Raw genomic sequence first — 16919 nt, 5'->3', positions numbered from 1 at the left:
TACCTTTCTTTATTTCTACCCCCATACCATCTCTTCTGCCATAGGCAACTTTTAAAAACAATTTGATGTGTGTGCACATGCATGTGGGTGTGTGTATTTTACAGTAGGGCAGGTTTTGCTATTGTTGTTTGGGTTTCCATAGAAGCAAACGTGGGCTGGGCGTGGTGGCTCAATCCCAGCACTTTGGGAGGCTGAATGGATAAGCTGAGGTTGGGAGGTCGAGACCAGCCTGACTAACATGGAGAAACCCCATCTCTACTAAAAATACAAAATTAGCTGGGGGTGGTGGTGCATGCCTGTAATTCCAGCTACTTGGGAGGCTGAGGCAGGAGAATCCCTTGAACCCGGGAGGTAGAAGTTGCGGTGATCCAAGATCGCACCATTGCACTCCAGCCTGGGCAACAAGAGTGAAACTCCATTTCTGCCCCTACTCCCCAAAAAATAGAATCAAATATGCATCTATATTTTCATTACACTTACTTAGATGAATGGTAGCATACTAAAAACACATTTCTGTCCCTTCCTTTATTCATTTAACAATACATTATCCCAGGGGTCATTCCTTAATACATAGAGATATTCTTTCATTTGTATAGCTGTATAGTCCTCTCTTGTGTGGATATACTGTAATTATCCAGTATTTTTATTTTAATGGACATTTCATTTTTTCTACTCTTTTGTTATTAAAATAGTATGACAAGGTACAGTCACACATATAGGTCTTTTTGTATTTTTGCCAGTGTGTCTTCAGAATAGATTCATAGAAATGGGATCATTTCATCAAAGAATAATTGCACATATAATGTACTAGATATTGTAAAATTTCCCTGCATAGTGTTTGCAGCATTTTGGATTCCCACCAGCAATGTGTGAAATTGTCTGTTTCCAGTGCCTCATCAACAGAGTATCTGACAAATGGGGATTTTTGTTAATCTGACAGGTAAGCAGTAATGCATAATTTGCATTTCTCTTGTTTTGAGCAAAGTTGAGCATCTTTTTATATAGTTAAGAAGGATTTTTTCTACAAACAATCTCCTTATATGGCTCATTTGTAGTGGAATTTAGATCTTTTATTCTCTGCTTTTAGAAGCTCCCTACAATTAGAATTATTAAGTTCTGTCTGTGATATAAACTGCAAATATTTTTCTTGGGTTGTCACTTTCCATGTTTTATTTTTGAGAGACAAACATGGACCACAACCATGCTGAGAGAACTCTGAGCGAAGTTTACATGGCTATCTTTGTTAGTATTTGAACTTTTACCTGATAAACATCAAACATATGACCGACATAGGATATAAAGCAGTTCTACAGATATTTTCCTACTGCCCAAAATATCATATAATGCACATGTAGGTCACACGTGAGTAGGCAAGAGATTCTGGAACACAGAAACAAGACAACAGGATCACAGCAATTACAGTATGCTCTGCTAGAACATTCTCCAATTACTGACCAAAAAAAGCAATAAAATTCAGATTTGTCTGCCTGGGGAGAAATAAACAGAAATAGAAAGTAAATAGCAAAACAAAGCTATCTGGTGAAAAGACATCTTTACTTGGAAAGAGTTAAGATTTTGCCCCTTCCATGGGTGTACTTAGTGAGGCAAGCGTCAAGCAGCCTGACAGCCCATGGCACACCGTCTATGGCTGATGTCAATGGTACACATAGAGCCAGTGTGAAGCAACTTAAAATAGGCCCTCCTTGAGCTTCTTAACTTTTTAGAAAGGCAAGGTTGCGTAGCAATTAAGTAAATAAGTTTTGAAGGTAAATTGATACTCAAATTTGAATTGTGCATTATATTACATCTCTCTTAAATTTGCTCAACTCACCAAACTCTCTGGGCTTCCATTTTCTTACGTATAAAATGGAGATCATGAGAGCTTTCTCATGGGGTTGTTGTGAGTATAAGTGAGAATGTGTCCTCAAAGCACTTAGCTGTCACACTACAAGCTTGATAACTACAGTCTTCATGAACTGCCTATTGAGTCTATTACACGGTGTCATATATATTTATCTTTCATGGTAAAGCAATTTTTGTGAGCATGAATATTATACTATCTTAAGTCTGTTTCTTAAGAGAAAGTTGTCTTCTTTTTAAGACACTGTTCTGTCTTAACTCTCTTAACTACTTAATGAAAACAATAAAAATAGAGCTCTTAAGGTAATAGAATAACAAAGAAAATGTCTTGTGGTAGGAAAACCAGCAAAAGGCCACAAAAGGCAGAACAACATAAACAGATAAATGAGTTTTTAGTAATTTCTGGCTAGTTATTTACCCAGTAATTATTTAACAAAAGCTTAGCGTGGGCTATACAATAGTACCCATTGTGGACAAAAAGTTTCTAGTGATAAACATAGCAATTATTAATTGAATAATTACCCTGCACTAGGCACAAAGACAGGAAATGTAATGACATAACCAATTGCAGAGATTGAGAGTGTAGACTCTGGGCTGTTAAACTGTCTGGGTTTCAGTTCTAGCTCCTCCACTTACTACGTGACAAAGAGGAGCTTATAAAATTCCAAGTGCTTCTGTTATTCCATCTATTAAATGGTGGATAATAGCACCTGTCTCATAAATATGATATAATTGTTAAGAGCCATGGACTCTGGAGCTAATTGGCTGTGCTTTGTGCTCCACTCCTATTTTCTTTTCATGTGACTTCTGCTAAGTTTATTAACCTCTGGGTCCCAATTTCCTCACCTGTCAAATGTGGATAATAGTCCCTATTTCCCAAGATATTAGTAAATACTAAATGAGGTAATGCAAGCAAATAATGTAGAACACTATCTGGCATAATAAGTTCTCAATAAATGTTAACTATGTTTATTAAGATAAAATGGCATAATCTATATAAAATGCTTAGCCCAAGGTCTAGAATTTAGTATGCACTAAATAGTACATTGTTATTATTGTGTGTGTGTGTATATATATATATATATATATATAATTATTGTTACACTTCTATTTAAAGTTTCAAGGGCTAGAAACAGACTCACTACCACTCAACATGTAATAAGAGCTAAAGACAGCAGTATTTCTGATGAGTTGCCTAAAAGATATACAGACTGCCTATGGCACTAAATACTCTAAAATATACCCCAGTCTAAAGCCAGAACATCAGCATTACGGAGGACTGTCCTGTACTTCACTATTGAGACCTCCAGTGGAATTGTTCTAACTAAAGTTTACTTTTGCTTTATGACATCTGCTTAGGTCAGTAGACATTATTCTAAGAGTGCCTATGAATGTACTGATGTTATAAAGAATATATATACACACACATATATATATAGACGCACACAAATATATATACACACACACATATATATACACACACACATATATACACATATATATATGTGTGTGTGTGTATATATATATTTTTTGATATGGAGTCTCACTGTCACCCAGGCTGGAGTGCAGTGGTGTGATCTCCGCTCACTGCAACTTCCGCCTCCCACGTTCAAGGAGTTCTCCTGCCTCAGCCTCCCAAGTAGCTGGGATTACAAATGCCTGCCACCATGCCCGAAATTTTTTTGTATTTTTAGTAGACACAGGGTTTCACCATGTTGGCCAAGCTGGTCTCAAACACCTGACCTCAAGTGATCCACCTCCCTGGCCTCCCAAAGTGCTGGGATTACAGGCGTGAGCCACTGTGCCCAGCCTAAAAGACTATATTTTTTAGTTATGGAAATATCATAACATAAAATTCACCATCTTAACCATTTTTAGTGTATAGTTCAACTATGTTAAGTTTATTTACATTGTTGTGCAGCCAATATCTGTGCAAACCAATGTTGGGCAGACATCTTTCATCTTGCAAAATGAAACTCTACACTCCTTAAACAATAACTTCCCATTTCCCCCTCCCCTCACTCAGCTCATGACAACCACCGTTACACTGTTTCTGTAATTTGGATTACTCTAAATACTTCATATAAGTAGAATCATGCAGATGATCATCTGGTAGATACCAGAGAGTCAAGAAAAAAATTTCAACAAGATTTTGCTTTAGGAAGAATCTTCTTGTGGCATGTCTTAGGTAGTTTTCCCTAGAATGAGATGCTGAGAAAGTGATTTATTGAGGAGTTCTCTCAAGTGAAACCTATAAAAGAATGAGGGAACCAGGAGAAGACAAGGAAATAAACACATAAACACCCAACAGTCATAGCAGCTGAAGGAGAGGTCACACCGCCCTAGTGGAGTGAAATTGGGCAGGCACCAGTTTGTCTTTTTATGACTGGCTTATTTCAATTAGCATAAGGTCCTCGAGGTTCAGCCATGTTGTAGCATGGGACACTATTTCCTTCTTTCTGAAGGCTGAACACTATTCCATTGTATATATATACTGCATTTTGTTTATCCATTCATCTGTCAGTGAACACTTGGTTGCTTTCACCTCTTGGCCATTGTGAATAATGCTGCTATGAACATGGGTGTCCAATTATTTCCTATAGATCTTACTTTTAATTCTTTTGGATATATACTTAGAAGTGGGATTGCTTCATAATATGGTATCTTAGTTCATTCCTGCTGCTGTAACAAAATAACTTGAACTAGGTTAATGTATAATAACATAAATTTATTTTTTACAATTTTGGAAACTGGGAAGTCCAGATCAAGGTGCTAGCAGATTCAGTGTCTGAATCTGAAGGTGAGAGCATGCCGTTTATCTCTGAGTTGAGCCATCTTGCTGCATGCTCACATGGCGGAGAGGAAGCAGAAGAACCAAACAGGCTTCCTCAAGCCGTTTCATAAGGGCACTAATCTCATTTATGAGGGTGGATCCCTCATGGCCTAACCACCTCCTAAAGACCCTGCTCCTTAATACTTTTGCAATGGGGATTACATATCAATATGAATTTTTGAAAGATACAAACATTCAAACCATAACAGATGGTATTTTTATTTTTAACTTTTTAAGGAACTGCTATACTATTTTCTGTTATGGCTGCACCATTTTACATTCCCACAAACAGTGCACACAGTCCCACTCTCTCCATATCCTCACCAACACTTGCTATTTTTTCATTTTGTTTGTTGTTTATTTTCTGATAGTGGCCATCCTAATGGGTCTCAGAGGGTATCTCATCGCGTTTTTTTCCCCTCTGGTGATTAGTGATATGGAGCATCTTTTCAGATGCCTGTTGATCACTTGTACATCATCTTTGGAGAAATGTCTATTCAAACCCTTTGCCCATTTTTTAATTGAGTAATTAGTTTTTGTTGTTGAGTTATAGGAGTTATTTATATATTCTGGATATTAACTTCTTATCAGATGTGTAATTTGTGAGTGTTGGGTCCTTTGATGCATAGAAGTGTAATGATATTTTGAGGGTATCAATGCCTACATTATACAGAATCTTTTTCAGCAGGAGGTTATAGTGATCCTGCGTTCTCTTCCCTTTGAAATGTTTTCCCATATACTTCTCAGAAATATTTTATATTGTGGATATTTTAGTTTAAATTACTTTCCATAATAAATTAATGTTAGTTTTAATAGTCGCTAAAACCATCTGCAATTTACAGAGAAGGTAACTAAATTTCAGCATCCGGAAGTAACTTCCTGAAGGCCATGTAGTTAGTAAATGGCAGATGCCAAGATTCAATCCAGCCTTTCTGTGGATTTTTTCAAAATACTAGGCTACTTCTTCAAGCAGTGAACACAAACTGTGTCATTTGTGATGCAGTCACTGTGCTTGCTAAAGGATCCTGGCAGGTGAGCTCACTTTCTGCAGGGCTGACTAGGGAGGCTGGAACTTGAAGGAGGGATCACAGTCAGAGAAAGAAAAGGGAATGACATGAACAAAAATGTGAAAATAAACAAAAGTATGACCTAGAAGTACTGTCTGCTGGCTACTTTACCCTATTTCTTGTTGAGTACAATACAGTTTGGATAGAAAAAAGAAGGAAATCAGTCATAAGAGATAGATGAGAGCCACGACATGGAGACTGTTAATTCTAGTCTTAGAAATTTGGACTTGAGTCTGGCATGGTGGGTCACGCACAAAATCCCTGCTCCTTGGGAGGCTGAGAAGAAAGGATTGTTTAAGGCCAGGAGTTCGAGACTAGCCTGAGCAACATAGGAAGACCCTTTCTCTAAAAAAATTAAAAAATCAGCCGTGCATGGTGGCACATGTTCGTAGTCCCAGCTACTCAAGAGGCTGAGGTGGGAGGGTCATTTGAGCCCAGGAGATCAAGATTGTGGTGAGCTATGATCACAGCACTGCACACCAGCCTGGGTGACAAAGCAAGATCCTGTCTCCATTAAAAATAAAATAAATAAAAGAAAAACGGCTAAAAAAAGGAATTTTTGTTTAATTTGGTAGATACCAGAGAGTCAATAAAAAAATTTCAACAAGATTTTGCTTTAGGAAGAATCTTCTTGTGGCATGTCTTAGGTAGTTTTCCCTAGAATGAGATGCTGAGAAGTGAGTTCTTGAGTTCTCTCAAGTGAAACCTATAAAAGAATGAGGCAACCAGGAGAAGACAAGAAAAGAAGTGCATAAACACCCAACACTCAGCAACTGAAGGATAGGTCACACCGCCCTAGTGGAGGGAAACTGGGCAGGTACCAATCATGTCTACTATGTGGCATTTTGAAGGATGAACTGGAATCATGGGAGCTTGAAGAACCACATACAGATATAAAAGGTACTACCATTTGAACTTGGATAGTGGCTGTGTGGGCAGAATGATGACTTCCCAGAGATGTTCATGTCCTAATACCCGAAACCTGTGAATATGTTCCATTACAAATGAATGAATATTTACATTTCTATATGTAATTAGTTACATAATTACATTTGCATAAATATGCAAAGGGACTTTGCATGATTAAGATTAAAGATCTTGAGATAGAGAGATTATCTGCATTAGCCAGGTGGCCTCAAGCTAACATGATTCCATAAATAGGGAGAGTTGTTCCTGGCTGAAGTTAGAGACAGAAAGATGTTGCTGGTTTTGAAGGCATAACAAGGGGGCCACATACTAGAGGAATACAAGCAGCCCTAGAAGCTGGAAAAGATGAAGAAACAGATTTCCCCTGGAATGGAAAGAAGGCAGCCCTGATTGCACCTTTACTTTGTTTAGCTCAGGGAAACTCATGTTCAACTTTGAAACTACAGAGCTGTAAGATAATAAATTTGTGTTGTTTTAAGGTGTCACAGCAGCAACAGAAAGCCAATACAGTAGTCATATAAGAGAAAGAAAAAGGTTAATGACTAAGGAATTGGTAAGAGTTCCCACAACTTAAAAAAAAAAAAAGAAAAAACTTAAAAAAAGTTAACCTCTGTTTCATTTTATTTCTTTATTTTAAATAGAATTAGTGATTCTTATTACCTTTCTCCGAGTTCACAAAGTAATGTAAAAGGCCATGAAAAAATGATATCAATGAAATTATAACTGAATTAGAAAATGATGGCTAAAAAATTCCATATTTTAAAAAGGTTAAGAAAAACATATATTTAGTGAATCCCCAAAATTGTTAAGAGTAAAAGGAAGAAGCTGTATTTACTACTACATTAAAGACATATGTACCAGGTGAATACTAACTGCAAACCATTCCGATTGGCTGTTTTTCAATGGCTGCCTCCCTGAGATTCATTTTCTTATTCAGGAGAATTCAGGACTGTGAGCTTCATGGTCACCAGAGGGTGCTATGGGACAGGCTCTCCCACTCCTCCAAGGGTGATTGCCAGACAGGCAAAGAATGGTCGCAATGCCTCTGGAAGCCTGTGACTCTTTTCTGTTATCTGGCATTCTACAAAAATCAGATGTGAAAGTGGGGTCGATTTTTTTTTTTGCACTGAAATTTTTTTTTTTAAATGAAAAGTTATTTATGACAAACTTTTGGCATCTTCCTCAATAAAAATTAAAAATAATAAATGTGCAATAAAATTTAGCAGTTTCCACAAAGTCTTCAAAAAATAGGAATATTAGGTAAGTAAATGAAAATCATCAGTGTCATACAATTTAGTTAAATGGATATTCCCCTGAGCTAGTGCTAGGAAGAGAGAGGGTGTGAGGGAGAAGGCTATGTCCTGAGGCTGACACTTAACTGAGTGTCAGGGCATCCATAATTTATCCTGTGAGGGTTATATCTGTTTCAGTTCCAAGAACAGTTAAAATTCTTTAGCTCATCAACAAAAGTGTGGACACCAAAGCCGCTGCAAGTCAGAGCTCAGAAAAAAAAAGAGAAGGACAACAGCCAAGCAGAGTAACAACCCCATACAAGCTAATTTATGACTCAGGCAGCCAAGGTTTTGCAGAATTTATTACAAGGAGCAAATGAACCTAGAAATGGTGATGGTTATATCTTTGTACTTAAAATGAACATAGATCATAACAGCAAGAGGAGGAATTATTACATTTCTGCAAACTGTAAGGAAACTCATGGCATAAGAAGGAGACCAGCTGGGGTGAGACAATGACAGGTACACAGAGGGGGTCTAGAAAAGCAGAACAAAGCTGGGAAGGCATGCCTACCACTTATATACTTGCCACTGTGTATGGTCAACATGGAGTTCTGCCTGGAGTCGGTACAGATGATGATGAAACTAATTCTAAAATATTATGATGGTTTGTTTATTAAAGGAAATAGATATTTAAGAAAATACTCATAAATTATATTTTTTAGTGAGTTAAAAATACATTCTTCTGGTACAAAATTCAAAAGGTGTTATATTATATTTGGAGTAGAATAATAGCTTTATGGTTTTTGCAAAAATAATACAATTATTACATAGTAGCTTACTGTTTTAAAATGTCAGGATTTATATGATGTTATTTTTTGTAGAGGTGGAGCATCCCTAATTTGAAAATCTGAAATGCTCCAAAAGCTGAAACTTTTTGAGCATTTACATGACGTCACAAGTAGAGCATTTTATACTTGACCTCAGGTGATGAGTCACAGTGAAAACTCAGTCAAGACTTTGTTTCATGCACAAAATTACTAAGAATATTGCATAAAATTACCTCCAAGTGATGTGTAAAAGATGTATATGAAACATAAATGAATTTTGTTTTAGACTTTGGTCCTAGCCCCATGATATCTCTTTATATATATATGAGTGTTCCAAAATCCAAAAAGCCACCTGAAATTCAAAACACTTCTTGCCCCAAGTATTTTGGATAAGGTGTATGCAATCTGTACAATACTTTCTATCATATATTATGTATATACCTAGTCTCCAAGCCAAATTTCAATATATTTTCTGTCTCAAAAGATATCTAGAGCAGTGTTCACCAAATATTGATGATGGCTATTTCTACATGCTTCTCTCTTTCCAGCTACACATCTGATGTTAGAGATTTTTTTCAGCCAAAACAACATATCACAACAGATTGAATGCAGAAGCAGATATGAAAATGTAGCAGTTTTTAAATTAAGCCATACATTAAAGAGATTTTCAAAATGTAAACAATGCAACTTTCTTACTAACATTTTGTTTTAGAATATAAAAGTATTTTTCCTAAAAATGTTATTTGTGTTAGGGTAATGGTTTAATCACTACTATTTAAAAAAAAAAAAAAAAAAAAAAAAAACATGTAAATTTCTTATTAGTTTAAATGTTTAGCGTTTAGATATCTAATATCAATATATTATCAACACAAGAATCTAATATTGATAGATATAATCCATATAAATCAAGGCTCTTAGGGGTCCTCTCTAATTTTCAACAATGTAAAGGGTTTTTGAGACTAAAAAAATGAGAATATGAATAGTTATAAATCAAATCTCTCTCATAAGCAACAACTCATATAAACATGTTTAATAGGCAACTCAAAATAAACAATCTAAATGAGAACTCTTGATGTTATCCAAACCTGACAAATTTGATTTTTTCCTAGTTTTCCTAATTGTAGTAAGTGGTACCACAATTGACCTAGTTGCTCATCTCCCAAACCTAGCAGCCCATCATTGACTGATTTGTTCCGCAATTTCCCACATCCAATCCATTAGCAAGTTCCAGTGACACAACTGTAGAAATATATTCCTAATCACACCACTTCTCATCACCATCACAACTACTACCCCACTTCAAAGCACCATCATAGTCTCTTGGCATCTTGGAAAATTAAAATAAACAAACAAAAAGCTTTATTGGTAAGGTTTCCAAAGAGGAGCTATCAAAAAATACAAAGTTTTCCATATCATTATCATTTAGGTACAAATGGAATAAAATAATTTACATAATATAGTGTTATGAGTTTTTATTTTGCAATATAGTGATTCAGTGATTATAGTGATTCCATTTTCTCTAACCAAATTCTAAAGGCCTTGACTCAAAAGAGTAGGTGATACATATTTAATGGAATAGCTTTCATAAAACAATATGTATTTAACTTTCAAAGTTTTAAAATGTTAGCACCAAATAAATGATACTTGAACATTTTATATGTTTCAGAAAATTTATTTATAATGAGACAGTGGAATAAAAGGTAAGTTCTACATTTTCTTTTCACCAGATGTATAGTTCAACTTACCTTATCGAGTTCATCTGAAATTGCAATACCTGGGATTTAAAAGAGATTTATAAAAAAAAGTTTTAGAAGCAATCTTTAGTAACCTAATGTTCAAAACAAACTTTCTATTTGTAAAAGCAGTGCATTTCCTATTCTATTTTTTTCTTTTTATTAGTGCTTCAAAATAATGTGGCACATCCTTTACCAATGAAAACAAACTAGGAATTTAAGTCAACTATAACAGCTATGAACTTCTGAAGCAATGCAAATGATGCAACAAAAACAAAGCAGTGCCATATTCCTTGTAGGTTGTTAAAGGCAGAACAAACATGCAAATATGATTGTAGAGATATCATTTTTAGGTTATGATGACAATAAAGTATAACTTAGCCTGTTACTATTTTGCTCCTTGTTAAGAATTTAGACTCCCAGAATAATTAGATATTAAGGCAGAATGGTGGTCCAAGATGATTTATTCTAATGTCTTTATTTTGTGGATGAGGAAATAGACGAGAAAGTTTAAAGAATTTTCCCACAGTCCCTCAGATTGACAGCTCCTTGAGCCAATGCATAAATGATTCCTCCTCATAAGTTTCTTCCCCACCATCCACATATTTCTCACTGCACATCAGTCTAATTTCTGTCTTTATCCTTTCTCCAAAATTATTGTAAGTCAGCAATGTAAAAAGTTTAGTCCTTAATTTCTCTGTGATGATACACTATCAATTCCTCTTTATTGAAATGCTATCCTCTCTTTTCTGTGCTCCTTTGTCTCCTTCAGAGGAATCCTCTTTTTTGTAGGCATAGGGGTCCTTTCCTGAAATGGCAAGGGCTCTTTGCTGAGCTGTCTTTTCTTCTCATTTGTTATACTTCTCTTGATAATCTACTGCATACCTTTGATATTTTTATTTCTCTATATGGCACAGCTTTACTGCCAGCACAGACTTTCTTCCTGAGCTAATTGCTGAATTCTTGTGGGCATTCCATTCTCAACTTGTCAGACTACAGACATCATCCTCCCAATTCACTCTCCATTTTATTCTTTTGAACAATGGGGCTGAACTTCAGCACTGTGGCAGGGCACTGGAGCAGCTCTCAGATTCAGGGCACAGATCAAAGGGAGGTTGTTGTCAAATCCCAGTAGGGAATGAGCCAAGAGATAAGGAAAGGTCTAAAGTTTGAAGCCCAGGAGAACTTGGAGAAAATAAGAATAGGAATTGAAGCTGAAGTTCAGCAGACTACAAAGCACAAGAAAGAATGAGTTGGGTTGGAAAAGGGAACCTGAAAACAGCCTCAGGATAATGAACCTGAGTAAAAAGAGCATGTTACAGGGTTCAGATCCCCTGCCTGCCTCAGGGATAGACGTGGAGGGTGTAAATGATATTTGATTAGTTCTTATATCATCTCCCACACCACTAACCTAATGAATCAATTATACACAAAGCCAAAAAAGTACACACAACTTCATCTCAGTAAACGGCACCATTGTAGATCCCATTGTAGAATTCACTAGAAACACAGGCACATTTGGGGCTTATTCTTCAATATTCTATAAAATTCTTTTTCTTTTTTTTTTTGGTAGAAGTCATTGGTAACTAAGAATTTTTATGTATCACATATTAGAAGAGAGTCTAACTACCACTTCAGGGATTTTGGGTGACCAAAGCTTAACAATTATTCAAGGACTTGCTGTATTATGAAGGTAGTGCCTTCAAACGGTTAAAGGAGAAAAAGCTTTAAGGAGGGCTAGCACTGGAGCTGGGCTGTATCACTGCTGAGTGAACCGTGATGGAGAACTCAGATATGATGGCACCACAGTCAAGGGGAAGACGTAAGACTAAGAGATCTCAGAGGGCAATTATAAACATTTGTGAAGACCTAACATGAATCATTTGTGGAATGTTTGGGCTTAAAAAATATAGAGAATTACAAATGGTCATTTAGAATAACTCAGATTTTAAGAAAAGATAGGACATTTATGGGATACTAAATGGCTTATGTCACAGTCTATAGATTTAAAATACATTATTACAATTTATAAAAATCCAAACATGTCTTTTAAATGCTTATATTTACATGTAATTTAATTCTATAAAAATGTTCCTTTCCAATATGAATTCAAGATTAAGACTGAATATCTTAAATATAAAATTTTAAAGGGCTTAGTCTATTTTAAAAGAGAGAGCATAGATAATATGAAACAAAATTCTCTTTCTCACCCAAAGTCATAAAGCGTGGATATCTGGAATTAAATAATCCATAATTCAATTATTTGGGATTTTTTACACTCTCTTAATCTCTTGATTTATTTTTATTTTTATTTACTTTTTTATTTATATATTTTTTGAGACAGAGTCTTGTCCTGTTTTCCAGGCTGGAGTGCAATGGTTGGATCTCAGCTCACTGCAACCCCCACCTCCCAGGTTCAAGCGATTCTCTTGCCTCAGCCTCTCGAGTAGCTGGGATTACAGGGGCCTGCCACTATGCCCAGCCAATTTTTGTAGTTTTAGTAGAGATGGGGCTTCACCACGTTGGCCAGGCTGGTTTCAAACTCCTGACTTCGTGATCCACCCGCCTCGGCCTCCCAAAGTGCTGTAATTACAGGGGTGAGTCACCACACTCAGCCCGATGTCTTGATTTTTTTTAACTTCCTGCATCATGGTCTCAGGCCTGCAAAAAGAGTTTTCTCATTTAACTTTTAGAAAGCTACCAGTTGATCTTTAAGTTTCTTTTATGCCTCATATTTATGAATCCATTATTCATAAAGATAGCAGCAATATATCACGTTTCCAGAAAGAAGCAAGAACTGGCAAGTAAGTAAAAAAGCCCTGTGAATAGTCAAAATGTGTGTCACACAGAACTTGCACATTACTCATGGGCTACCTCCTCTCAATTTTAGCAAACATATGAGCTGTTTTTCAGGGCTGGAAAATTTTAGCAGTTGAAAATGGAGATGAAGAGAAACGTTGCTTTGAAGATATATTTCAGTACTAAGAAGTAATGGACCCCAGAATAAAACTAAAACTAGCTAAATGGAAAACTCAGTTTGGAGAAAGAATTTTGCCTTTAATTATGCCAACTCGTTGGTCTGACCATATTTTGTTCAAATTCTTATTATCATATTTTCTTAAAATTTATATATTTTGATGAGTTTGCCTGAGAAATTATCCAAATAAATCTTCACTCTATTATCAGTAATTCTTTCAGCTTTCTATTATCAGTGTCAAGTTGCCTAGGGCATTTTTTTTTTTTTTTTTACTTCTTATTTCATTTGTAATCAAAGCTTAAACAGATTAAAAGCAGTTGAAAGAATTTTAATGAAATGCTTCACAGAGGCATGAAGCTCTAATGGGAACCATTTATACTGAATAGCTAGGATATTTCTCCCAGTGTCTAGCAGAACATCCATAGCTATTCCCTGAGAAGATATTAACAACTTTTAGGCATTTTATTAACTTTTAAAAGGTATTATACTTTAAATTGAGATTCTTTCTTAAGTTTATGAAGGCTGGGGATCTTCAGAAAACAGAAAACATGCAAAAGAAAACGAATTGGGTTGCTAAGATATGTTGTAAGAAAGAAAAGCCCAGGATTTGAGGGTGGGACTCTTAATGAACAATGGAACATATGGTCCTTGTAAAAGTCAAACTAGAGCTTAAAGGAAACATCCTATCAGGGTCATATGGTTTGGATTTGTGTCCCTGACCAAATCTCATGTTGAATTTTAATCCTCAGTGTTAGAGGTGGGGGCTGGTGGGAGGTGACTGGATCACAGGGGTGGATTTCTCATGAATGGTTTACCACCATGTCCTTGTTGCCGCTCTCACGATAGTGAGTTCTCAAATGATGTTGTCCTTTGAAAATGCATAGAAAATGTATAGTACCTTCCCTAACCTTGTTCTTGCTTTTGCTTTCGCCATTTGACTGCGAATTCCTGCTTGGCCTTGCGCCATGATCGTAAGCCCCCAGAGGCCTCCCCAAAGGCAGATGCCGGTGTTATGCTTCCTGTAGAGCTTGCAAAACCGTAAGCCAATTAAACCTCCTTTCTTATAAATTACGCAGACTCAAGTATTTATTTATAGCAATGCAAGAATAGCCCAATACACAAAGTAACCATTGCTTAGGGTAGCAATGGTGTCCAGCTGTAGGAGTGAGCTGCCTGGCAGAGAAGGGGAAAATTAGTTCTTTGAGAAACTGAGCTTCTCTTCTGGATAAAGAAGCAGTGGGCTCCCACAGACATGTCAGAGGTAGACATGAATCAGGTAGAATTTCCTGATTCACCGTGGAGCAAACCTATCTAGATGGCCTCCATTTGTGTTATTTAGTTTATGGGCCTTTCCATTTATTCTCAACTCCAAAGAGGTCTCAATGTACTCAGGCTAAAGCAACTCCATCTTTGATGCTAATCCGCCATGTTGACTTCTGATCAACCCAATTCTGGGAATGCCTCTAAGATTTCCCATTTATCTATTATTCCTTGTTTAAGAGCAGGTACTTACCATAAATCCTGCCATTAGGTCAAAACAACCTTGATGCTATTGTGCTTCAGTTGTCCTACATATCCCTTCTAAATCACGTATGCCCTTTCCCTACGGTATATAAGTCCTGGGTCTGGAAGATAATGGTTCAGGGACTCACCTTGTCTTGCAACCTCCCCAGACACACAGATGGCTTCTGTTCATTAGTCCCTATTAAATGTTTCTTTCTAAATTCAACTTGCAGCCTCTTTCTTCGGCTTTTCAGCTTTCTCAGACTTTAGGGAGTATATTTGCATAAACCAGCACAGCACAAAACACATTAGTATAAGAAACTTATTTCAAAACACAGTTTTCATATTCTCATGTTTGAGTTGCCTTCTATAAGGGAAATAAGAGCTATCGGTTTCTTCAAGACTTCCATCTTTCTAGGCATCTGCTCAGCCACAGAGTTAGAATTAGGTTGTAGTTATAAGAAATGGTAGTAGCAACTTTTCAAAATTCTCTATACCTTAGCGTAATTCATTTCACAGAAGTAGGTTCGAAAATTCATATAGTATAAAATGGTACTATTTCTCTAAAACCTACTTCCCTATTGGAAAAAAATGCCAATTGTATTATAATGTAGAAAATTAGACTCCCCAATTCTTTCTTTTTTAAAGCCTTTTTTCAACTGTGAAATAAAATTCAAATACAAAAATAGAGCATATAGCTTGGAAATATCAGTTTTATGCTATAGCTGGCCCATACTGGCTTGTGAAAACCAGCTCTCCATATTCCTTCCCAACAACTCATTCAGTAATGTCACATGGATAGCTTGAAATCAGCCATAGTGGGAATATTTACGTCATGGAAATTGACAAATGCTGAAAATCAGGGCTTATTTTCAGAGTTAGCTTACTGGCATGCCACAGGAGTATAAAGAGTAATGTTACAGCAAATACCTGTGTAAGTAGAACTTTTATCAGTAAATAGGTGATCAACAACCTCTGACAATTAGTCAATCAAAACACCCTTTAGACTGGGCACAGCAGCTCATACCTGTAATCTTAACGCTTCGGGAAGCTGAGGTGGGAGGATATCTTGAACTCAGGAGTTCAAAACCAGCCTGGGCAACATAGTGAGACCTTATCTCTACTTATATTTTAAAATACATTTTTTAAAAACCACCCTTTATACAGACTGCTAATTACTTTTAAAGAGGATTCCTGCTAGAAATTGAGGAATTTTATCCTCAATTAGTGTAGTAGTTTGTTTTCACATGGCTGATAAAGACATACCTGAAACTGGGAACAAAAAGAGGTTTAACTGGACTTACAGTTCCAAATGACTGGGGAGGCCCCAGAATCATGATGGGAGACAAAAGGCACTTCTTAGATGGCAAAGGCAAGAGGAAATGAGAAAGAAGCAAAAACGGAAACCCCTGATAAACCTATTAGATCTCGTGAGACTTATTCACTAGCGTGAGAATAGCACAGGAAAATTTGGTCCCCATGATTCAATTATCTCCCCGTGGGTCCCTCCCACAACACGTGGGAATTCTGGAAGATACAATTCAAGTTGAGATTTGGGTGGGGACACAGCCAATCCATATCATTCCACCCCAGCCCCTCCAAATCTCATGTCCTCACATTTCAAAACCAATCATGCCTTCCCAACAGTCTCCCAAAATCTTAACTCATTTCAGCATTAACCCAAAAGTCCACAGTCCAAAGTCTTATCTGAGACAAGGCAAGTCCCTTCTACATATGAGCCAGTAAAATCAAAAGCAAGCTAGTTACTTCCTAGATGCAATGGGGGTACAGGTATTGGGGTATAGGTATTGGTTAAATACAGTCATTCCAAAAGGGAGAGATTGGCCAAAACAAAGGGCTTACAGAGTCCATGCAAGTCTAAAATCCAGTAGGGCAGTCAAACTTTAAAGCTCCAAAATGATCTCCTTTAACTCCATGTCTCATATCGAGTCCACGC

At 36.6% G+C, this 16919-nt stretch overlaps 1 protein-coding gene across 1 annotated transcript in view; it reads right to left on the bottom strand.

Moving 5' to 3' along the window:
- LOC105537003 (chromosome unknown open reading frame, human C8orf34) overlaps positions 1-16919 on the bottom strand; it is a 371753-nt gene that overhangs the window by 311901 nt on the left and 42933 nt on the right. The window contains 1 exon segment of the mRNA XM_011976495.1: positions 10495-10523. Coding sequence (XP_011831885.1) covers positions 10495-10523 — 29 coding nt within the window.

The sequence above is a fragment of the Mandrillus leucophaeus genome, unplaced genomic scaffold, assembly GCF_000951045.1.
Source record: "Mandrillus leucophaeus isolate KB7577 unplaced genomic scaffold, Mleu.le_1.0 Scaffold167, whole genome shotgun sequence".
NCBI lineage: Eukaryota > Metazoa > Chordata > Mammalia > Primates > Cercopithecidae > Mandrillus > Mandrillus leucophaeus.
Note: the sequence above shows the minus strand (reverse complement) of the source record. Positions and strands in the feature narration are given on the sequence as shown.